Raw genomic sequence first — 24,490 nt, forward strand, 5'->3', positions numbered from 1 at the left:
TCAGCTACTGGGAGGTAAGGTTATTTCACCTACATGTGTACCAAGTTATTTTTAAAACTTGCCTTGTTCTTCTCTGGTTATTCTATTTCAATAAGCAAAAGGGAACCTGCAGCCGTACTCACCACCACCCTAAACATCCTAGCCATTAGATGGTCCACGTTATGGTCATCAACACAGACACAGAGTGGACTTTTCATGCGTAAACTGATATGCAGTAACTGCCTTGCAAAAACAGCTTGATGAGTAATTTTCAACCTCGTCACAAGCACGGAAGTTGCACACCTCAACTAGACGGTACTTGTGCCAAGAACTTGGTGTTATTCTTTTTTCTCAGTAACTGTCCATTATGCTAAAAGGCCACAACAGATTGGCTCAGAAAAACCTGTTAGAATGGTTTTGGCGTGAAAAAAGTTAGAACAGAAATTCAGTCTAACATCGAGGTTAACTCAAGCAGAATCTGATCTCTATCCATTTACTTGCTAATTCAATAAATATTTGCTGAGAGCCAGATACATGCCAGATTCTGTGTAAGCACTGAGGACAGGGACAGGGAGATGAAAGATAGGTTTTACCCTCAAGTGCCACAGTGTATGGGCAGACACAGAGAAACAATTACAACAAGAGGTATGAAAGTCCTCAAAGCGGTACGCAGGAGGTGGAAGAGAAGCAACTGAATTGGGGGCAGGAAGGGGAAGAAAGGAGTCCATGGGGGGAGGAGTAGTCAGGAAAATCTCCTGAGATGCTAATTCTGAAATTTTTTTTTTTTTTTGAGATGGACTCTTACTCTGTCGCCAGGCTGGAGTGCAGTGGCCCAACCTCAGCTCACTGCAACCTCCACCTCCCGGGTTCAAGTGATTCTCCTGCCTCAGCCTCCCGAGTAGCTGGGACTACAGGTGCGCACCACCACGCCCAGCTAATTTTTGTATTTTTAGTAGAGACAAGGTTTCACCATGTTGGCCAGGATGGTCTTGATTTCTTGACCTTGTGATCCACCCGCCTCGGCCTCCCAAAGTGCTGGGATTATAGGCGTGAACCACTAGCCAATTCCAATTCTTGAAGAGTACAAATCAGCCAGGTGGCACAGGAGGAGCTGAGGTATCCCAGAGAGAAAACCCAATATCCATCCTAGCCTCATGTCAAATTCCAGCCTAAGGGAACCATCACTGCTGCTTCAGCCCAGATCAGAGCTAGCATTTCTTGTTAAGCCACCTCAGCCTCCCTGTTCTGCAGTCCTTGTTCTGTTGCTGGAAACATCTACTCACTGGAGATTTTTCTCAGGGTTGTATAAAATGCTGTCCCCTGATAACGCCTTGTCAGTGGTCTGGGTCAGCACATGGAGTTCCCAAGGTGAGTCCACCCTTCTTCCTAGAAAGGCAGCTCTCATATCAAGTCCTGCAACTTATTCTTTTTTTTTAGACAGAGTCTTGCTCTGTTGCCCAGGCTGGAGTGCAGTGGTATGATCTCAGCTCACTGCAACCTCTGCCTCCCAGGTTCAAGTGATTCTCCAGCCTCAGCCTCCCAAGTAGCTGGGATTATAGGCACCCACCATCACGCCTGGCTAATTTTTGTATTTTTAGTAGAGACAGGGTCTCGCCACATTGGCCAGGCTGGTCTCGAACCCCTGACCTCAAGTGATTCACCCGCCTCAGCTTTCCAAAGTGCTGGGATTGCAGGGGTGAGCCACCGCACCCGGCGTTATTCTTTTTTTCACACTGAATATTCCTGGCTCATTTTCTGGGTCTCTATGCTATGGCTTACCTGATCCCCTATCCTCCCAAGTGCCCCTGGTAATACCAGTTTCTTGATCCCTCCTTTAATACCCACAGCCTGTGCTGCACATTGTCCTGCAGATGAAGTCTGCTACCCACGGAGGAGCCCCGCCTCCCTCAGCCTTAGGGATGCTCTGCCATTTCTGCAGGCAACCCAAGCTGCTTTAATGAATACTGAGTTTATTAATACACATGCTTTGCTTCAATCAATCCTTATATCTACTATCAGGAACCATTATATAATAAGAATATTATGACTGAATAAACACAAGTATTGAATCTCAAAATATTTCATGATCACAACAAAATGTTCCTAACAAAATAAATAACTTAGACGTAGTACAACTACCAAACACAGAGAACCAACAAAGTGTTTAAAGATAAAGAAAAGGCTTGTTTAAAAAAAAAACAAAAAACAAAAGCAAAAACTCATTTCTGGGCATGGTGACTCACACCTGTAATCCCAACACTCTGCGAAGCCGAGGTGGGCGGATTGCTTCAGCCCAGGAGTTCAAGACCAGCCAGGGCAACATAGCGAGGCCCCATCTCTACTAAAAGTATAAAAAATTAGCTGAGTATGGTGATGCAGTCCTGCAGTCCCAGCTACTTGGGAGGCTGATGGGGGGAGGATCACCTGAGCCCAGAGAGTCGAGGCTGCAGTGAGCTGTGACCACACCACTGCACTCAAGCCTGGGCAAAAGCAGTGAGACACCCTACCCCCGCAAAAAAAGAAAAGCTCACACAAGACGTCCTCATCCCTGTCTCCTTTTTCTGTCATTAACAGATCAAGAAACTCAGTTAATTCCACTGTATCTCAAAATCTGTCATGACATCATGTAACAGAATGCTTCCTGTATTAGAGATGAAGTCACAGCAATGGGAGCACTGAAAAGACTTACACACGTGTGCACACATGGTGATGCAATCCTTAGCAACTTTACGACAGAGTTCACTGTTAGTTACCTATCCAACATTCATTTTTTTTTTTTTTTTTTTTTTTGAGACAGAGTCTTGCTCTGTCACCCAGGCTGGAGTGCAGCGGCGCAATCTCGGCTCACTGCAACCTCCGCCTTCCAGGTTCAAGTGATTCTCCTGCCTCAGCATCCCGAGTAGCTGGGACTACAGGCACAGGCCACCATGCCCAGCTAATTTTTTTGTATTTTTAGTAGAGACGGGGTTTCACCATGTTAGCCAGGATGGTCTTGATCTCTTGACCCAGTGGTCCAACCGCCTCGGCCTCCCAAAGTGCTGGGATTATGTGCGTGAGCCGCCGCACCTGGCCACATCCCTTCTTTATCCCGAAACTAAGTTAACTCTGTTCCAGGTAGAAACATGCTGAACAAAAGCAAGCAAACAGAACCATCCAAATAAACCAGAAACCTAACATTTTCCAAATCGGAGTGGCTACATGATACAGTTCTGGCCAAGATGATGTAAATGGAAACTGCTGGAATGGAATTGTTTCTGGAGGAGTTCTTTGAATGGGAACGGCCTTAACAAGCATCTGTGATTTGAGTTTACCTTTGGCTCGCCTCTTGCTTGGAGCATGGGTAGGATGCTAATGAAGCAGGCATCTCATACCTACTGGGTAACAAAGATGAGAATGAAAGAAAGAAGCCTACAAGACAAGACAGCTAAACTAAAGGCTGGAGGAGGCCGGGTCCCACACAGAATCGTGGAGCTGCTGTATCAGCTTTGGACTGCCCTGTTCTGGACATTTTGTTAAATGAGGAGAGCAAGCCTCCTATTCAGTTCAAGCCACTGCTGAGTCAGGTTTTCTATTACTCACGTTTGAATCCCAGGATGACACACTTAGCATGTAGCAGTGTAGATATCTGCAACAGACATCTTTCTCATCACACCATTGGGCGAAGGAGAGTTCTCAGATGGGTGGGTATGTTTCATTCACGTAGCATTCTGGGAGGTGACAGTGCTCCGTCATATTTCAAGAGAATTACATGGCCTAGACTAGAGAAAGGTACAAGTACAGTCGCCTTTTTATCTGTAGGGCCTACATCCCAAGAAACCCCAGTAAATGCCTGAAACCGTGGATAGTACCAAACCCTACATATACTATGTTTTTCCTATACATACATACCCATGTTAAAGATAAATTTATAAATCAGGCACAGTAAGAGATTAATAACAGTAACTAATTGTAAAATAGAACAATTATACTAATATACTGTATGTAATAAAAGTTATGTGAATGTGGTCTCTCAAAATATCTTAGTGTACTATACTAAAAGTAACTGAAACCACAGATAAGTGGGGACTACTGTACTAACAGAATTTTAGAACTGTTCAAAATTGTATTGTTCTAACAAGATTAAATCCAAAAAGAAAATCTCCCTATGTCAAATCACCTTAAAAATCAATTAAATGATTTCCATCTTTTAGGTTCCCTTCTACTTCCTGCTCCCCCACACTAACTCTGCTGTAGTGACAATCATGGCAATAACTTTATATTAAGCTTTTGCACCTAGCATCATATAAGCATTTTTCTATGTCTTTATAAGCATCATTCTTAATGGCTGCACGTATTTTATCACACTGATGTATCAATTTACTTAACAACTCCCTACTGCTCACCAAGAATATTAGCAGACAAAAATTAATGACTGCAGAGGACAATCTAAGAGAGGACACTGATCCCAAGTCAATATGCAGCCATAATATTCAAGGTTAGGATCCTATTAGATACAAATTATTCTCAAGGTTTTAAATTCAACATCTACTTCACTTATCCAGAATGGGCGACATTCAGAATCTAGTGGTTGGTTAAGTATTCTAGTTAAATAAGATTGATTGTATGTATTTTATTTTAAAATTAATTTTATAGGCCGCATATTCTAAACATTAAGATTAAGAAGAACACACCTTTTACTTGGAAGATGTCCAATCACACGGCAGGTCTCAGGCTTCACTGGCATGGCATCACAGTCATACAAAGGAAAAAGTCTCTATTGATCTTAGGACATTTCCCTTTAGTTTTATTGTTAGAAGGAAACAAAAGACCCTGTAAGATCTTTCACCTCCCTTGTGCAACTAAAATGCATTCACTCATCCAGCCAACAAACACTCACTGAGCACCTACCACGCATCAGGCACCATTTTAGGTTAAACAGAAGGGTGAGATAACATCCTGTTCTCACGGCGCTTTCAAGTTGGTGGAAAGATACACAATAATCAAGTAACAAATAAATTGTAAGGTTTTAGATGATGACAGGGGCTTTGAAGTGCATAGAGATAAAGTAATAGAAAATAATGAGGGGGACCAGGTGCAGTGGCTCACGCCTGTAATCCCAGCACTTTGGGAGGCAGAGGCAGGCAGGTCAACTGAGGCCAGGAGTTCGAGATCAGCCTGGCCAACATGGTGAAACCCTGTCTGTACTAAAAATACAAAAATTAGCCAGGCTTGGTGGTGCACGCCTATAATCCCAGCCAATCAAGAGGCTGAGGCAGGAGAATTGCTCGAACCTGGGAGGTGGAAGTTGCAGTGAGCCAAGTTTGCGCCACTGCACTCCAGCCTGGGCCAGCTCAAAAATAATAATTACGAGGGGGGTATGATCTATAAAGGCTCTTGAAGGAGGCAGTATTTCAGCGGGGTCTGAAATGGTATGAACGAGCATCATGAAGATCAGTTCTATAAAGAGGAACCGCCCAAAGCAGCAGCCCTGGGGTGCAAATGAGCTTGGGATGTTCTGGTCAGTGAGGTGTGCAGGAGCCAGATCACAATCATGATGGGCCTTGTGGACCAAGGAAAGAAAGAAATACACACACACACACACACACACACACACACACACACTTTCTTTTTTTTTTTTTTGGAGACAGGGTCTTGCTCTGCCATCAAGGCTAAGTGCAGTGGTGTGATCTCAGCTCACTGCAACCTCCGCCTCCCAGGTTCAAGTGATTCTCCTGCCTCAGCCACTTGAGTAGCTGAGATTACAGGTGCCAGCCAACAAACCCAGCTAATTTTTGTATTTTTAGTAGAGACGTGGTTTCACCATGTTGGCCAGGCTGGGTATATATATTTTTTATTCCAGTGGTTAAGAGGAGGGCACTGAAGGGTTCAGAGGGAGTGACACAATGATTTGATCTGCCTGATATTAACACATGCAAAACATCAGGCTGGCTATTGTGGAGGGTAAACTGTAGGGGATGGGAATGGAAACCAGGAGCCAAGCTAGGAAGCTATTTGGCAAGCAGTGTATTTCTTCAGAGGCACTACTGTGCTGGACTCTCTCATTGTCTGGCTGCCAGATGGACAGAAGTTCACTATCTGACAGCTGGGTACAGTAGCTCATGCCTGTAATCCCAGCACTTTGGGAGGCTGAGGGGGGTAGATCACCCGAGGTCAGGAGTTCAAGACCACCCTGTCCAACATGGTGAAACCCTGTCTCCACTAAAAATACAAAAATAAGCCGAGTGTGGCGGTGTGCACCTGTAATCCCAGCTACTCAGGAGGCTGAGGCAGGAGAATTTCTTGAGCCTGGGAGGCAGAGGTTGCAGTGACCCAAGATCACGCCAGCCTGGGTGACAGAGCGAGACTCCATCTCAAAAAAAAAAACAAAGTTCACTATATGAGAGAATGACCTGATTTGAGCACACGTGTCCAAACTGATGGCGCGCAGCAAATCCTCAAGACCAAGCCCCTTTAATACCTAGGAATGTGATTCCTTCTTAAATATTCAGCCTACCATTTTCTTCCCCGTCTAGTTTTACACATTAAGTTATTCCCAGTTACCAATTCTTAATAGGGGAAAAAAACGATTACGATGAATTACCTAAATCCTGGTGCATCATTCAAACTTAGCAAACGCAAAAGAGAGCAGCCCTGCCTTTCTAATTTTAAGACTTGCTATATGAACTCCCCTTCTTTTTCAAGCCTCCTTGGTCTTTTGTGATTAATTTTAGTTACTGGAGAACAACCTGTTTAAGAACAAATGAGTCATAATACAAGCTTAATATCTAGAAACCTAAAATCACCCACCTCCACAGAGAAGATCATTTTTGAGCATGAAATTCTTATGTTTTAAACATTGATATCCCATGCTCATTCTACAAAGCTTCCTGCCTTGAAAAAGGGATGAAGAGGAACAGGCTTGGGACTGGAAAGTGCAGAAAGCTAGCAATAGGCGTATTGCTTTCCTAAAGGCATTAATCACAGGCATGTTTTATGACACGAAAAAAAATGCCTCACCTATTGTAAAGCAGTTATAATCTGCGTGTTATATTATTTGGGTGGCGGGTGGGGGGGGGGGGCGCAGATCACTTGAGTACCAGAGTTCAAGACCAGCCTGGGCAACAAGGCAAAATCCCGTCTCTACAAAAAACACGAAAATTAGCCGGGCATGGTGGTGCATGCCTGTAGTTCCAGCTACTAGGGAAGCTGAAGTAGGAGAATTACCTGAGCCCAGGGAGGTTGATGCTGCAATGAGCCATGATTGGGCCACTGCACTCCAGCCTGGGCGACAGAGTGAGAACCCATCTCAAAAAAATAATAATAAAATTAGTAAAATACATACTTTCCTACAGCAATCTCATAACAATTTCTCATGAACAAGAATAGTAAATTCTAAAATTTCTGAAGACAGTCTCTATCCTGGCAAAGGCAGGCTATGTAAAGGCAGGAATATACCCAGAAAGGCAGTGATCAAACGGGAAAGAAATCAAAGGCTATTGACTCCTTAAGGTCTTAGCTCTCTCCATTCCTCCCTTTTGAATTGCAATTGGTTATAAACCTCTCTACACGATAAGCCATCACTTCAAGGACAATCACCTTAAAATACGCAGGTCACAAAACAAGTTTTGCCTTTCAATAGGCAGTTTTTTCTATCAACATTTAACCAAAAAATGCTCATGAGGTTAAGAGATTCTGGTCACACAGCAGGCACAGTTCAGTGGGCATCTTGCATAATTTTGTTAGGCTCAAACTTCAAGCACTGAAGAGTCCCTCAACACAAAAAACCTTTTCCCCCCGAAAACAAAATTATCTTTCTAAAGATGGTAACTTGCAATCAGGAAGTGGCTGGTATTGATTCTGAGAGAATCCCAGGAAACATTTCACAGATATTCCACTCCTAGGAGTGTCCAATGGAGAGAATGCAGTCATGGGTTCTTAGTTTCTGTTTCTTGTTGGGCCAGTAAAGCCCCTTCTCATCCCTCTTTTCTGCTTATCACTAGAGACAGAAATTTAAAAACCATGGCTTCAGGTTGCTAAAAGCCTCAAACAAAACAAAACAGAACCACCACGACAACAAAATAAGGTGGGTTGGACAAGCTTGACTCAAAGCTACGAAATTATTTTCATTTTCTTTAGGAAATCAAAGACTTCATTTTTTTTCCATTCATTCGCTCTTTCAACAAACATTAATGATCACCTACTATAAGTCAGAGATTGTACTAGGCATTGGGGATACAGAGACGAGTAAGATTTACAGGAAAGAATTATAATATAACCCAAACAAGTCTGCCTGTGGCAAATGGTTACACTAACGGCCCCAGTGACTCATACCCCCAGGTTCCACACCCTTCTGTGATAGTTAATTTTATGTGCCAACTTGACTGGGCCCCGGGTGCCCAGACATTTGGTCATATGTTATTCTGGGTGTTTATACAATGGTGTTTTTGTATGATACTAACATTTAGATCGGGAGGTTGAGCAAAGCAGACTGTCCTTCCTAGTGCAGGTGGATCTCATCCAATCTGTTGAAGGCCTGAATGGAACAAAAAGGCTGCCTCTCCTCCAAGTAAGAGAGGATTCTTCTTGCCTGAAGGCCTTGAGATTTGGTCACCAGCTTTTTCTTGCTCTTGGACTCAATCTAAAACATCAGCTCTTACTTAAGAGCTGATGTCTTAAGCTTGCCTGCCGTTGAACTTGGACTGGAACTTACATCATCAGCTCTCCTGGCTCCCAGACCTTCAGAATCAGACTGGTACTACCCTACTGGCTCTCCTGGGTCTCCAACTTGCCAGCTCACCCTGCAAATCTTGGGACTTGCCGGCCTCCATAATTGCATTGAGTCAACATCTTCTATCAAATCTCTTTACTTACACACACACACACACACACACACACACACACTCCTTTTCTCTGGAGAACCCTGATTCATAAACCTTCACAGTGACTCTGGGCTTTGGCCAATGAAACACTGGGAAACACAGCGCCAGGGGAAGCCTGTTAAGTGTGTGTACACTGAGGTGTTCCTTCTTCGAAAACTGCCACTCCCTTGTAAAAAACCTGCACTACCCTCCCAAGCTAATGTGGGGCAGACCTTAGGACACCCTGGCCAGCAGCCACAGCTAACAGCCAGTGAGGCTGCTGTGAGTGACTCTGTACCAACCTTGGAAAATGATAAGCAAGAGAGTGCATAATCACATTAAAAAAAAAAAAAAACTGGAGTACCACAGGGTGGCAATATGAAAGACAGTTCAGTCCAGAGTCAGTAAGACCAACTCACAGCACACAACAAAGCCTTCACAAAGACGGTGGCTATGGAGATGGAGAGGAAAGAGAGTTGAAAGCAGAACTCGTAGCACTTGGAAACCTATTAGGTGCGTGAGACAAAAAAAAGGTGGAGACAACCAAGAAAATCCCGAGGCTTCTGGCTTGGGATCCTGTGTGCAGAGGACAGCCGGGTGTTACGCCATGATCAACCAGGGTGACGTAAGCATTGTCTTACAGGGCGGAAGAGATGCACGGAGAACAGGCAAGAGTGCTGGAAGGCTGAGGACAGTGACGTAAGTGGGTGGCATGACATCCCGAACATGAGGAGCAGAGCGCTCTTTCCACACAAAGATGGTCACTGGGAAACCTTCACCCAGTCAGGACCACGGCAATGCCCAACGGCAATGTTATCTTCATGGCCATGACATTCTTCTTAGAACCTGACTTTTCCCCTTGGTTTATCATTCTCAAAACAAATATGTTTTGGAATATGCTAGATTATAAGAATAAATAGAACAGGCTGAATTACTAACAAAATAATTAGAATGGACCTTCCCACTGTCCATGTGACTCTTGCTGGTACATGGTACAAGCCTCTACGTTTGAGGGTGCTGGATCCCAGCTTCCGGTACAACATAATAGAAGCGACTGTAGGGGGTGGGGGTGCTCCCCACTTGCTGTTTCTCTCTTAGCCACCATCAGAGGCTGAAACAGTGAGTGGGTTCATTTGATTGTTATGATTGGTTCTGGCCCATGATCCATTTGTAAATAAATAAAACAGCACAGTTATAATGACAGCTAGAATACCCACAGTAAACCTTCCTTCTTTTCTTAGATCCTGGGAAATCTACTTCTCTGTCCACAGACCCTTCCTAAATCTCCTGCTGGAAATGTATTAAGCATCAAAAACAGAAAACAAAGCCAAGGTGAAGAAGGTACCAGCTAATTGAAAGGGACTCAGCTTAGAAATTTAGAAGTTCAGCTTCTAAAAAACATGACTCATTAGAATCCAGGAATGAGTCCAGCATGAGCCAAAAAGCTCTCTGGGCTGGCTTTCAGCTGAGGGTGTAGACACTTGAAATGGATCTTTCCAGAAACCCAATGTCCTGAAAAGTCCCACTCTGCACCCTCTTCAGAAGGACCTAAACCAAGTCTCCAAACTGCTGCCAGCTCCCACCTGCTCCCATCAGCCCCACATGCTTCTGTCTTTACTAGTTCACATTGCTGATCTGTCTTGTCAATGTTTTTACTGCTAATGTCTCAGGATTGTATGATTCCAAATTTCTTTTACCATTTTAAGATTTCTCATAGTCACAATGACCCCAGACTCCACCCACAAAAACAGAGCCTTCACTGACAGAAAACCTGCCCCTAAGTTAGCTTTGCTGTTCAGTCACATGGTACCGTGGAAAAAGAACAGGTTTGGAAGTTGAGAGGTCCAGTTCAAAGCTTAGTGCTCCACTTACTACTGCACTCAGGAGAATCACTTAACTACCCCAAGCTTCAATTTGCACACCTGTACAATGGGAACAATGATGCATACCTAGTGTGTTTATGTATGTTATCCACTGAAGTGACTATTTGAATAGTAGTATTTATTCATATACATGACTTCCCACTAAGGATAAGTTGTTTGAAGACAAGAACCATGTTTTTTAACCTTTGCCTCCCATAATACCTCACACACAATAAATGCTCAAGAAACATTTAATGATTACATACAATGAATAAATGCACCAGACGCATAAGAGACGCTAAATACATGGTGAGAGAGTATCACAAAGATGTCACATCTTGTGCCATGGATCTTCCAACTCTGGGCTTCTGAGAATTTGCACTCCTACAGCAGGCTCTCCAGACACCATTTCCAAAAACAGTTCTCAGGGACAGGCAATTTGGCTGTTTGTACATCATGAAATGTCTAGTATTACTGAGTCACTTGGATTGATCAGAAAAATACAAGGAATCCATCATACCAATTGTTGATCCCAACCAGTCAAAAGCTATTGCCTCACCCACTACTTCTTAAACTAAATTCCAAATAGTGAAGACTACACTTTGAAACAGTTACTGGGAAAAACAGAAAAGCCCATCAGGTGTGTTTCCCCACACCGCCAGCATCAGCCGTAATAATGATGCTGATGAGACGGCTACTCTTGGGTATTAGGGGAGTTCAGTAAAAGTCTCACGCATAGCTGGAACAATTCAAGTAATTCAAGACCCAATAAATACAACTGGTGATCAAATTAGGTTATCAGACCTTCACCGACTCATTCTCTTTGGTTCAACGAAGATTTTTTGAGTATCTAATTTGTGCCGGGCCCTGTATCAGGCACTCAGTTTTCAAAGAGAAAACACACAGGACCCTCTCACAAAGAATTCACTGTGTAAACATGATCATTAAGTAATATGACCATTTTTTTTTTCAATTTAAGAAATACGGTCTTGCTACGTTGCCTAGGCCAGATCTCGAGTAAATAATTTTTTTTTTTTTTTCTCGACAGAGTCTCACTCTGTCGCCCAGACTGGAATGCAATGGCGTGATCTTGGCTCACTGCAACCTCCACCTCCCGGGTTTGAGCAATTCTGCCTCAGCCTCCCAAGTAACTGGGAGAACAGGTACGCACCACCACGCCCGGCTAAATTTTGTACTTTTAGTAGAGATGGAGTTTCACCATGTTGGCCAGGCTGGTCTCAAACTCCTGACCTTAGGTGATCCACCTGCCTTGACCTCCCAAAGTGCTGGGATTACAGGCGTGAGCCACCACACCTGGCCTCCAAGTAAATAATTTTTTAAAAACCAAATATGCCCCAGGTGAAGCTGCTCATGCCAGTCTCCCCAGCTACTCAGGAGGCTGAGGCAGGAGGATCACTTGAGTCCAGGAGTTCAAGTCCAGCCTGGGCAACATAGCAAGTCTCATCTCTAAAATTCAAAATAAGTAAGTAAATAAATAAATAACCATATTAACTAAAAGTGCCCCAGAGACATTATACAATGATGCAAACACACTCTCTATGGTTAATACACAAAGGTCTGTTCCCAGACTTGATGTCAGAGGCATTTTATAAGTTTCACAACAAAATCATTCAATTTATCATCTCACCTCCTTTTTTGACCAAAAACAATTCTACCCACCTCAAAGGGCTCCCTTATTCTGACTGGGTTCCCCTGGCCTTTTGTCTGCCTCCCCAAATAATCTCACCACCCTCTCAGAGGCTGACAACTTGGCAAGGGTAAAGATTTTGAAAAGGATGTACTACTGGCTGTCCAGGCCATTCAAAAGTGGAGTTCCAAAGATGGGAGGTAGGAACTACAACCTAGGGATTAAGCTGATAAGCCCCCAGGGTGACTCCCTTGAAAACATGCCTTCCAAAGATTGGTGAAAATGGGAGCATTTTCTTTGTAATTACATCGTGCATTTTTTCCCAGCTAATCAGGTGCAGACCACTGGGCAAATACTCATCCCTCCCTCTTCCCTGTGGCCAGAGGTTGGTGGGTCAAGAGAATGGCCATGCCACCCACTCCCCCACTGTCTCCTTTTGCTCATCAGAACTACAGATGAGGATAGAAGTCTTAAGGCTATTTTTAACTCCCAGCTAAATTAATTTGGTCCAAGTGCAGCAGGAGTCCCTTCCCTTGTAGGAAATACTTCTGTTACTGTGAATCTGGTACATAAAATAATCCACCCACTAAAGAGCAGAATTAGCACTGGAGTTTTTTTGTTGGGTTTGTTTCCCCGAAATAACTTCTTTTTAAGGTTTCCTGTGGCATCACAGCAAGTGAAGAAGGGTACCTGCGGGCAAGTGCCGAGGGTGGTTTCAGAAATGGACTTGGGCTTCCTCAGAGGCTCATGGGAGGGGGTGTCCTGACAGGACATGCAGAACATTACAGGCTTCCCTCCGTGCACTCTTATGACAGGTACACTGGCAAATATGTCACCTGAGCGTAGGCACTGCTGGATGGCAGCATTAGGCAAGAGATGTAACTCCCATGGGCCAACATGAGCAACAGGAAAACACTGACGGACTTATTTTTAAAGGAAAATGATGAAAAGAATTGAAATACATCTTGAAATGTCACCATCTTCATGAATCTCTTCCTGCATTCTCCCATTAGATGCAGGCTGGCTCTCTCCCTGCTAAACTCAGCAGCATTTTATTTCTTCCCCACTTATGGCACCTACCCTGTGCAATCTTTTTTTTTTTTTTTCTTTTTCTTTTTTGAGACACAGTTTCACTCTTGTTGCCCAGGCTGGAGTGCAATGGTGCAATCTTGGCTCACTGCAACCTCTGCCTCCCAGGTTCAGGCAATTCTCCTGCCTCAGTCTCCCAAGCAGCTGGGATTACAGATATGTGCCACCACGCCCGGCTAATTTTGTATTTTTAGTAGAGATGGGGTTTCACCATGTTGGTCAGCCTGGCCAGTCTCGAGCTCCTGACCTCAGGTGATCCACCTGCCTCGGCCTCCAAAAGTGCTACAGGTGTGAGCCACTGCTCCTGGCCTACCCTGTGCAATCTTATAGTACAGCTCTTTGCCTGATTGGCTTATCCTTGCATTTAGAGGATAATCCCTGCATTGGGAGGGCAGGAACTCTCGTTACCTTTGTAACCTTCATAGTACAGGGCTGTCAATCAATGTTTGATAACAGAGGGACTATAATGAAACTTGGGGCTGAAGGCAACTTTAAAGATCACTAAATTCGACCTCCATATCTATACATAAGGAAACAAAGGTCTAGAAAGGGCTTCAGTAATATGGCCCAGCAGGACTCCCAATTTCCACTCCAGGACTCTCTGCACTATATACTCTGCTGAATTTTAAATGCAACTTTTTAGCTCCTGTACCTCATACAAATCTAACTTTACTGTGTCAGTTCAGGAATATAAAAATGCTTTGGAGGTAGAACTGGCTTTGCTCACAACATCATCTTTTTCTAAATTAAATGTTTAAAAGTACACTTCGAAAAAAAACAGAAGATTCACTGTTAAATTTATTTCTAGGTTTATTTTAAATGCTTTAAATTTTATTATAAATGAATCTTTGAAATGCTGAATTTTCAACATTTCAGCAGCCTTTTTTATTTGACCAGTTTCTAAGACACTGAAAAGGACTGGAGAAAGAGAGAATTCTCAAGATTGTAGTAAAGAAAAGAAAGCAATTTTGCTTTCTAGACATATAGTCCTCCAAGGAGTCCAGTCTCACAGGGGATATCACTTTTGGTTTGTAGCAATTTGTGCAATAGGTTCTGTTTTTAGCTTTAAGTGTTTACAGTCAGTGCTTTCAGCGTCTTCAAACAGATCAGTTTTACGATCTTCACTGACTTGAAGGTGTACCCAGGTCTGAAGCAAGCCTCTCTATCTTTTAACAAGTTAATTAATGTATTCATTTGGTCCCCTTCCAAACATTCTGGCAGGTTTCAGCGAACCTGTGACGTCACCGGTATACATGTTGGTTGTCTGCCAGGTGAGGTACAGCAATAACCTGCGAGGTCACCTGAATTCTGTCCAACGGGACAGTTCAAACACAAAACATGCAAAATACTGCAGGGAAAGTTTCTCCCCAGAGAAGCCAGGGTCACTGGTAAAAATGCACGGGACAAATAAAAACATAATGGCTCAACAAAAATGCGGGGAAAGCTTACTACCTCCAGACACTTGAAGCCTTTTAATGAATCCCTCTCCCACTCTCTCCCACTACCATCCCTTACTTTCTCAAATGTCCACATATCCAATGCACAGAGTAAACACTCTAAAGATTATGTGTAAACAGTTGCTTAGCATGTGTGTTATTTTATGGATGACACATAAGAACAGCTTCTCTCCCTACAACTTTTGATGAGAAAGCTGGGGGGCACGCCGGGTGTGGTGGCTCATGCCTGTAATACCAGCACTTTGGGAGGCCAAGGCGGGCGGATCACAAGGTCTGGAGATCGAGACCATCCTGGCTGACATGGTGAAACCCCGTCTCTACTAAAAATACAAAAAAAAATTAGCCAGGCCTGGTGGAGTGCAACTGTAATCCCAACTACTTGGGAGGCTGAGGCAAGAGAATGGCGTGAACCCGGGAGGCGCAGCTTGCAGTGAGCCGAGATCGCGCCACTGCACTCCAGCCTGGGTGACAGAGCGAGACTCCGTCTCAAAAAAAAAAAAAGCTGGAGGGCAGGGGAAGTTGTACATTGTGGCCCAAAGGGCAGGACTGAGCTTGGTATGATTCTCTCAAAGTGCTGCTTTGTAGCTTTCCCACTTAAGACACAGAGAAAACGAATTTTAAAAAGGGCCAGGCACAGTGGCTCATGCCTGTAATCCCAGCAGGTTGGGAGGCCTAGGTGAGTGGATCACCTAAGGTCAGGAGCTCGAGGCCAGCCTGACCAATATGGTGAAACTCCATCTCTACTAAAAATACAAAAATTAGCCGAGTGTGGTGGTGCATACCTGTAGTCCCAGCTACTTAGGAGACTGAGAAAAGAGAATCGCTTGAATCCAGGAGGTAGAGGCTGCAGTGAGCCGAGATCGCGCCACTGCACTCCAGCCTGGGAAACAGAGTGAGACTCCGTCTCAAGAAAAAAAAAAAAAAAAGAATTTTAAAAAGGACTGAATGTGCTAATAAACATACACACACAAATACATATCCATACATCCATGCACAGATGCATAAGGGGAAGCCCCCAGACCCCGTTCTTCCTCTTCGTAGCAGGGTGGGCTTCATGAACAGACATAATCGAAAATGAATAGAAACTCTTCTAAGAACAGGGAGCTCCGCATTGATCAAGAAGACACTGGTGAGCTAAGGTTTTAAGAAGTGAGAGGAAGAAGTCTGGAAAGAGCCAGCCCTGCAGACCCCACACCACTAGCCCTTCCTGAATCTGCCCTGCCCCATCATGGCCAGAGCAGGGAAGAGAAGCCCACGGAGGCAGGCGATCGATGGCAGCCAAAGAAGCATGGGCACTTGCTGCCCTTCAGCAGAGCAAAGCCACGCTCACTACTCCCACTGCCCCAAACACCACGGCCCTACTCTCCTTCTACCTGCCCTTGTCCAAGTCTGCATCTTAATTTGGTGGAGAAGGGGTAAAAGCTATTTCTAAACACAGAGCACTTTTGTCTTATTTTATGTTGCCTGATGAAACCTCGGATGCGGGAATGGGGTACTGGGCAGAGCCCCAAGCTGCATTCTGGGGCCACACACCTGGAAACATACATCCTGCACCAACTCAAAGTGCCTTCCCAACACCAGGTAAGAAGAGAGCTGCTCGTTCCATGAGCCACATACTGCAGCGTCCAAGCCTGAGACCCAGCTGCAAACACAGGCAGCGCCAGGGAATGAGCTCACCGCTAACACTGGTTCTTTTAAGTCTTCTGCTTTCATTCCTTCACTACTCAGCGTGTATGGGGACGGACTTAAAGTCTAGGAATTGCTCAGCTTTTTGCTCTAGATTTGCTGGTACAGAATGCCATCTCATCCAGAAGGGGCAGAGGATCCTCGAGAAATTGGCCTGAGGATCTCCAGGGAGGGTCCTTCTGTGAACCCAGGAGCCTTTTCTCTGCCAAGATTCCCTGCACTAATGCACACTCTCAACTGCGACTGCTCCTTGAGTCTTGAAGAGCATCTCTGTTCAAAAGAACTTTGTAATGTCTTCCCATCTGGCTACTGTAACCTGGGTATTGCTATTTTATTTCTCAGTACTTTTCCCATCCTTTCGTCTCGAAGATGGCAGACCAGGTACAATATTTGAGGATTTCACAAGGATTGTACCTGCTTTTTCCCCGTCTGTGAATGTGTTAGAGTCTGCCAAGCTCAATTAAGGTACTATTAAGCAGCACATGAACAGGACATCTTAACCATTCTTCATGGTATGAAAAAAAAAATCCTAATTTAAAATTTTTGAATTTTTTAGGGGAAAAATGCTTAGGGCAATTTTTTTTCTCTTAAATTCTGAAACCTCCCATTCTTTTCACTGGTCTTTCTCATTGAGCCTGCTAGCAGGCATTTTTTATTGGATCGACTTCTAAGACACTGAAAAGGACAGGAGAATAAGATAATTCTCGAGATGGTAAAATAAGCCTGCTAGTTTTCCAAACACCTGACCAGAATTTTCAACAAATGCACCAAGGAATAGCTGTCAATGTGCTCCACTGGCAGCACAGTCCAGTCAAGCCACCAACATCTCGTTTCTCTTCATGGCCAATTGCCTTGAAAGAATCAACCACAAGCCCACTGGATATTCAACAGATGACATATGACAGTACCCCAGATCATTTTTGCCTCAGTTGTCTCCTCATCAACAAAATAAGGTTAACCCAGATAAATCTTTAACACCTCTTCTGGCTCAATACTTCTGGGATTTGCAGAAAAATGGTATTCAGAAAAGAATAAAATTAGAAAATTCTAGCATCTCAGCTCAGTTCTACCTCCCAATGCCTTCATGATTTTCCAACTATCTCCCTGGTGCAGGACAGTTTGGCCACCTTGTACCTTCATAAGATTTGCTTGCAGATTTGCACAGTAAGTAAATCATCCTGTGTAGAGCCAGTCAACACTTCTCAGGCCTTGGCTGCAGAAAGCCCTAGTCATAGGTCTCTTGCTCCAAAGACCAAAAATCAAATTTTCTCCTTTCTCTTCCAAGATCAAGGTGCCAGCAGATTCTGTATCTGGCACCAGCTGGGCTCTGCTTCCTGGATGGTGCTTTTGCTGTGTATACACATGACAGAAGGGCTAAAAGGGGAAATGGCGGTAACAGCTCCCTTGTACCTCTCTTATAAGGGAGCTGGTCCCATTCAGGAAGGCTCTACCTCATGGCTGAATCACCTCCTAAAGGGCCCACCTCTTAATACAATCACATTGGCAGTTAAGTTTCAGCATATGAATTTTCGGGGACATGGACCATTAGTAGACACATTGAACATGAGATGTCTGACACTGAGAGTCAGTCGAGTATGGATGCAGGTGTGAATGCATGATCTTTTGGGTGAATGCATGATCTTTTGTGAACCAGGCAGGCAGGGCTGCACTGAATATCTAATATATCTCTTTCTCTTTCACATTAAAAAAAATTCATCTAATCTTCATCACTTTCAAGGATACTTTAAGTGTAAGACTCAGCATCTATAGAAAGTCAACACAAGATTAGGAGCAGGACATGGCTGGGCATCAGCTCACAGGTGTGTTTCCGTTATATTTCGCACCAAGCATATCTTTTCTAAAGCTTTTTACCTGGCTCCAGGCCCTAGGAGTAGGATGACCCCATAATGATCAGCCAAACAAGATAAAAAATCTGAGCATGAAAGGAGTTACCAAAAATAATTAATAGACATCAATTAATCCATGGTGGGCATAAACAAAGACTTTCCCATGTAAATAAGATTGTCCTTTACAAGCTGTATGCTACCTACTTATAAGCAGTATCAACAACGTAGAGAATTCATAACAAACACTGAGATACGATCACAGTGTTGGCCTATAGCCCCTTTAGGAAATCGTTCAATCAGCATCACACTCCCCTGGTTTTCTTCCTACTTTTCTGGCTGCCCCTGCTTGGTTTCCCTACCCTGATCTTCCTCTCCCATGCAACATGTTGGAGTTCCTTAGAGCTCTCTCCTGGGACCTAATCCCTTCTCTCCCCACTCTATACCCTCTCCCTAGGCAAAATGATCCACATCCAAGGCCTTAAAAAAAAATCATAGGCATCTTTATCTTCAGGACATACCCCGCTTCTGACTGCCACACCTGCCTCCATACTCAACTGACTCCCAGTGTCAGACATCTCACACTGAAGGTGTCTGCTAATGGTCCATGTTCCCGAAGATTCATATGCTGAAACTTAACCGCAAATGTGATTGTATTAAGAGATGAGCCCTTTAGGAGGTGATTCAGCCATAAGGTGGAACCTTCCTGAATGGGATCAGCTCCCTTATAAGAGAGGTACAAGTGACCGGTTTACCCTCGTTTCTCCTTTTAGCCCTTCTGTCATGTGAGTACACAGCAAAAAGACACCATCCAGGAAGCAGAGCCCAGCTCACGCCAGATACAGAATCTGCTGGCACTTTGATCTTGGACTTCTCAGCCTCCAGAACTGTGAGTAAACATTTCCTATTAATTACAAAGTACCCAGTCTACAGTATTTTGTGTTAGCAACAGGAACAGACTATGACCAAAGTGAAACCCCTGATCTGCCCCATCTCACTCTCCCAAATACATGCTGTCCCTCCAGAGTCTCCATGGCTTTCATGTACCTCCATCCATTCATGTGTTCATGCCAGAAGCCAGGGAGTTATTTTCAACATCTCCATCTCCCTGATCCAACAATGACCAAGAACTGCAGATTTGGCTCCTAAACGTATCTTGAATGAGTTAACTCTGTCCATCCCATTGCGTCCGTCTACACCAAGTCCCCATCACATCGCCCAGAGGGGAAGTACCTCTACACAGTATTCTCCAGCCTTTGCTATTTCCCCATCTCCACCAGTACACCAAGCACACTTCCTGCCCAATTCATTTCTCACAAGGCAACCAGAGTAACCTTTTTAAGATGCAAATCGGACCTCATCATTTTTAGGTTAAAACCTTTCCTGGGCCCCCAGTGCTCCTAAGACTGTGCCCAAAATCCTTGCCAGACACCCAACTCCCAGCTTTCTGTTTGTTATTGATTAAACTCCTTCCCATATCTTGGCGTTCTCACTTGCTCTTCCCTTTGTCCAAAATAGCCTTTTCCAGGGCCCCATACAGCCCAGCATGCATATGTGCACACATGCGCGTGCACACGCACACACACACCCTTCCTTTTGTCTGCCTATCTCCTACCCATTCGTCAAGCTCAGTTTAAAGGCAATAGGTCCCTTAGAGAAACCTGCTCAGTGTACCTGTATCCTATTTTAATTAGTGATATTTTAATGTCTGCCTTCCCCCAGCAGAATGTCCAGGAGGGCAAGGAGCACATCTCTGTGCTTAGTGTTATACCCCAGGACTCAGCGCAGACTTTGGCCCATTATGGGTTCTCAATAAAGAATACTTAACCAAAAGAATGAAAAAGCAGAAGGAGAAAAAAAAAAAAGGAAGAGAAGGGGGTCAGACAAACTACTCACATCCTGAAGCCTGCACATCCTCCCTCCCCATTCTTGATGGGGCAGAAATGGGAGGAGAGAGAAGAGAGGAAAGAAAAATACAGCAAGATGAAGATGGGAATGATGAGCAAGGAAGTGAAAGGCTATGACATGAGGTTTTAGACAACTCCAAACAAGTGCAATGGGACTTGGCTTTTTGGAAAAGTTAGTACTTTACGTTCCAGCTATTTTTATCTCTAAAATGCCCCAAAGGAAGACAATATTCCAGAATATGCCAGAAGAGAAGTATGGAAAGTGGCGGGGGCAGCGGGGAGGGTGGGGGAATGACACTAACTAGTTTTGTTTGTATCCACGCAAGTCACTCAACATTCATGGACTTGGGCTTCCTTGTCCACGAAGTTATAAAACAAGATGGCGCCTGAGCTTCCTCTGGCTCCCACGTCCTGTGAGCCTTTGTGGAACCCGTGGTGGCTCAGAGCCCACAACAGGCACTCCATCTTGCCTCCACGAGCACCCTAACCCCATTGTGCATGTTCCTGTGCACTGAACACCAAACGGTAACTTCCTTCTTACTTGTGTTACAACAACGCAAATCGGAATCCCTCAGAGCACACTGCAAAAATGTCATCTTTCACAGAGGGAAGAATTTAGTCTTGCCTGCACTGAGAAAGCCACTTTCAAATCAAAGTTTCCTGAAGGGAACAGGCATTAAAGATGGAAATCGCTTCAAGCACACAACTTGAGTGACTAAACTGATCAAGCAAAAGCAATTCACAACAGCAATGTCTACTTTTCTAAGCCTGCCTGACAAATTTTTTGATTCAGTTAAACTATTACTTTTCATATAACAGCTGAAGTTTCTCTCCATGCCACATATTTTAGACATTGGTATTTTCCGTGACTTCTTTGTGGATCCTTTTTTTTTGTTTTTTTTTTTTTTTTTTTGAGACGGAGTTTTGCTCTTGTTGCCTAGGTTGGAGTACCATGGTGCAATATCAGCTCACCGCGACCTCCGCCTCGTGGGTTCAAGCGATTTTCCTGCCTCGGCCTCCTGAGAAGCTAGGATTATAGGATGTTCCACCACGCCCAGCTAATTTTGTACTTTTAGTAGAGACAGGGTTTCTCCATGTTGGTCAGGCTGGTTTCAAACTCCCAACCTCAGGTGATCTACCCGCCTCGGTTTTCCAAAGTGCTTGGATTACAGGTGTGAGCCACCGTGCCCAGCCTGTGGATCCCAGTTTTAAGTACACAAGAGATGCAACAGAAATCATCAGAATTGTATACAAAGAGATGAAATTATGTGTTCACACATGGGCAACTTCAGAGATCACTGTTCAGTGAAACAGATGCTAAATTATTTCAATCAGCAGCAGTATTTTTAATATACACCGAAAAGGCAGCAAGAATCCCCTGGAGTAAACCAGGAGCAGTTTGTTACACTGGCCCAAAGCAATGATGCTCCTATTGGTTTATTTCAGCTTAGAAGCAAACTGAAGGGTGGCAGGGCCGGGTGGCTCACACCTGTAATCCCAGCATTTTGGGAGGCCAAGACGGGTGGATCACTTGAGGTCAGGAGTTCAAGAACAGACTGCCAACATGATGAAACCCCCTCTACTAAAAATACAAAAAGTAGCTGTGCATGGTGGTGCAAATCTATAGTGCCAGCTACTCAGGAGGCTGAGGCAGGAAAATCGCTTGAACCTGGAAGGCAGAGGTTGCAGTGAGCTGAGATCGTGCCACTGCACTCCAGCCTGGGCAACAGAGTGAGACTCCATCGAAGAGGATGGGAAGGGTGGGGAGGGGAGAGGAGGGGAGAGGAGGGGAGGAGAGCGGAGGGGAGGGAAATAAACTGAAGGGTGATAAATGTTCATTGTAAAATTTGTCAACAACTGCATTGTGTTTGTGAAAGCTATTATGATAAATTTGGTGGATTTAGTCAATGCAGCTGCCCAAAGTGGAGCAGTACATACTACCAAGAAATTCTCCTCTGAGAATTTCTCTAAGACGTAGTCCAGAGCTCATATGGGCTATAAATCTGCTCATTAGTACAAGCCAACGCTCTATGAGAATTGAGTCTTCCCATTAAGTGCCAAAACTAACAGTTGCACAGGCATTAAAAAAATTAAAGCTCAGAAATCCACATTGACATCAAATCATGATTTCCGGACTACTTACATCAGTGTCAGGTCCCTTATCCGCACCCGGACAAGAAAAAGTAACAAATTCATGGCACCTCTTGTGGACCACAAAACAGCAAACTGATAGAGAGAAAAGAAAACTAAAATTAGAATAGACATGATTTAACATACGAGCTTTATTTCCCAAACAGAGATACTTGCTGTTAGACGTCAATTTAATTTCACTACAGACGGAATCTTATAAACAGCAATCAGAAGGCATTTCATTCTAGAATCAGCAACACTTGGTATTGATTAGACTCATAGATAACAGAGTCCCAAAATGCTAGCACTGACAGGGCCACAAACTGTGACTCTTACTCTCTGAAGTTGAGGGAGAGGAGAATCAGATTGTAAGGCAGTTTCCCAAAGTAGAAACTGAGAAACAAAATTTATAACATTTTGCACCATCCTAGCCGGGCACGGCAGTTCATGCCTGTAATCTGAGCACTTTGGGAGGCCGAGGCAGGTGGATCACTTGAGGTCAGGAGTTCAAGAGCAGCCTGGCCAACATGGTAAAACCCCATCTCTACTAAAAATACAGACACACAAAAAAATTAGCTGGCCATGGTGATGGGCGCCTGTAATCCCAGCTACTCAGGAGGTTGAGGCAGGATAATCGCTTGAACGCGGGAGGTGGAGTTTGCAGTGAGCCAAGATCCATGCCACTGCACTCCAGACTGGGCGACAAAAGTGAAACTCCATCTCTAAAAATAAAATAAAATAAAATACTTTGCACCTTCCTATAGCAACACACTAACACACACATATAAATGTATATAAACATTGTATTCCGTGGTTGAAATAAAATATAAAGAAAATAACTGATTATAAATTGTGTGAGTATCCCTAAATGTGGGTTGGAGGACTTCCTCAGCAACTTAATAAACTCATTCAGACACAAATGCAATCTACAGAAAACAGACCTTTGAAATGAATCAAAACAATCTTAGGAAACACCTTAACACCTTCCTGTATCTGTCTTTTTGCTACAGATTCTGTCACCAGTTGGGAGAGTTACTGCAAATTCAGCAAAATCTACTACCCAGTAAATATTTTCAAAGCTTAACATGGTTTTGATAAATAGTCCTGAGGATGAATCAACAAAATAACTGTTATAGAAAGTAATCCCCTAAGAGGTATTTTTTTTTTTTTTTTGAGACCGGGTCTCACTTTGTCACCCAGGCTGGAGTGCAGTGGGGTGATCTTGGCTCACTGCAGCCTCAACCACCTGGGTTCAAGAAATCCTCCTGCCTCAGACTCCCAAGTAGCTGGGAATATAGGCAAGTGCCATCATACCCTGCTAATTTTTACATTTTTGTAGAGACAGGGTTTCACCATGTTGCCCAGGCTAGTCTCAAACTCCTAAGCTCAAGCAATCTGCCCGCCTTGGCTTCCCAAAGTGCTGGGATTACAGGCGTGAGCCACTGCACATGGCCCCCTGAAAGGTTTGTATTGATGGTAATAAGATAGAGGATGCAAAAAATAAATGACCTAGTCTCTCCTTGAAAGCTTGAAGTCTAGCTCCAAAAAGGCATCATCTACTACTCTTATCATTTGTTGAATAATAACAACATGTTAAAAAAACAGTATACCCTCAGGAATACTAGGTTAGTCCTAAGTCTTTACTGCATGCTGTGGTTTGATTTCATGTCAGCTCTGAAACCCATGTTGAAATTTGGTTGCCATAGTGGCAGTTTTGGGAGATGGGACCCTTGGGGGGTAACTCGGCGATGAGGGCTTTGCCCTCAGGGGTAGAATTAATGTCATTACAAAAAGGTGAGTAGAGCCCCCTTTTGTCTCTTTGCCCATCTGCCTTCTGCCACATGAGGACAAGGTCTTCCTCCCCCTGGGAGCGTGCAGTAAACAGGCCCTTGCTCAATGCTGGCACCTTGATCTTGGACTTCCCGGCCTCTAGAACTGTAAGAAAACAAATTTATGTTCTTTACAAATTACCTAGTCTCAGGTATTCTGTTATAGCAGCAAAAATGAACTAAGACACTGCACAAGGAAGGTTAGAGCTTCCCAAATGTGTG

The 24,490-nt window shown here is 44.1% G+C and overlaps 1 protein-coding gene across 2 annotated transcripts in view; it reads right to left on the reverse strand.

Moving 5' to 3' along the window:
• The window catches only part of PRKCA (protein kinase C alpha), a 515,514-nt gene that overhangs the window by 289,511 nt on the left and 201,513 nt on the right, over positions 1 to 24,490 (reverse strand). For both annotated transcript variants that reach the window (XM_030828485.1, XM_030828486.1), the window contains one exon: positions 22,453 to 22,535. In XM_030828485.1, coding sequence (XP_030684345.1) covers positions 22,453 to 22,535 — 83 coding nt within the window. The remainder of the gene's footprint in view (positions 1 to 22,452; positions 22,536 to 24,490) is intronic.

The sequence above is a fragment of the Nomascus leucogenys genome, chromosome 14 (genome assembly GCF_006542625.1).
Source record: "Nomascus leucogenys isolate Asia chromosome 14, Asia_NLE_v1, whole genome shotgun sequence".
Lineage (NCBI taxonomy): Eukaryota > Metazoa > Chordata > Mammalia > Primates > Hylobatidae > Nomascus > Nomascus leucogenys.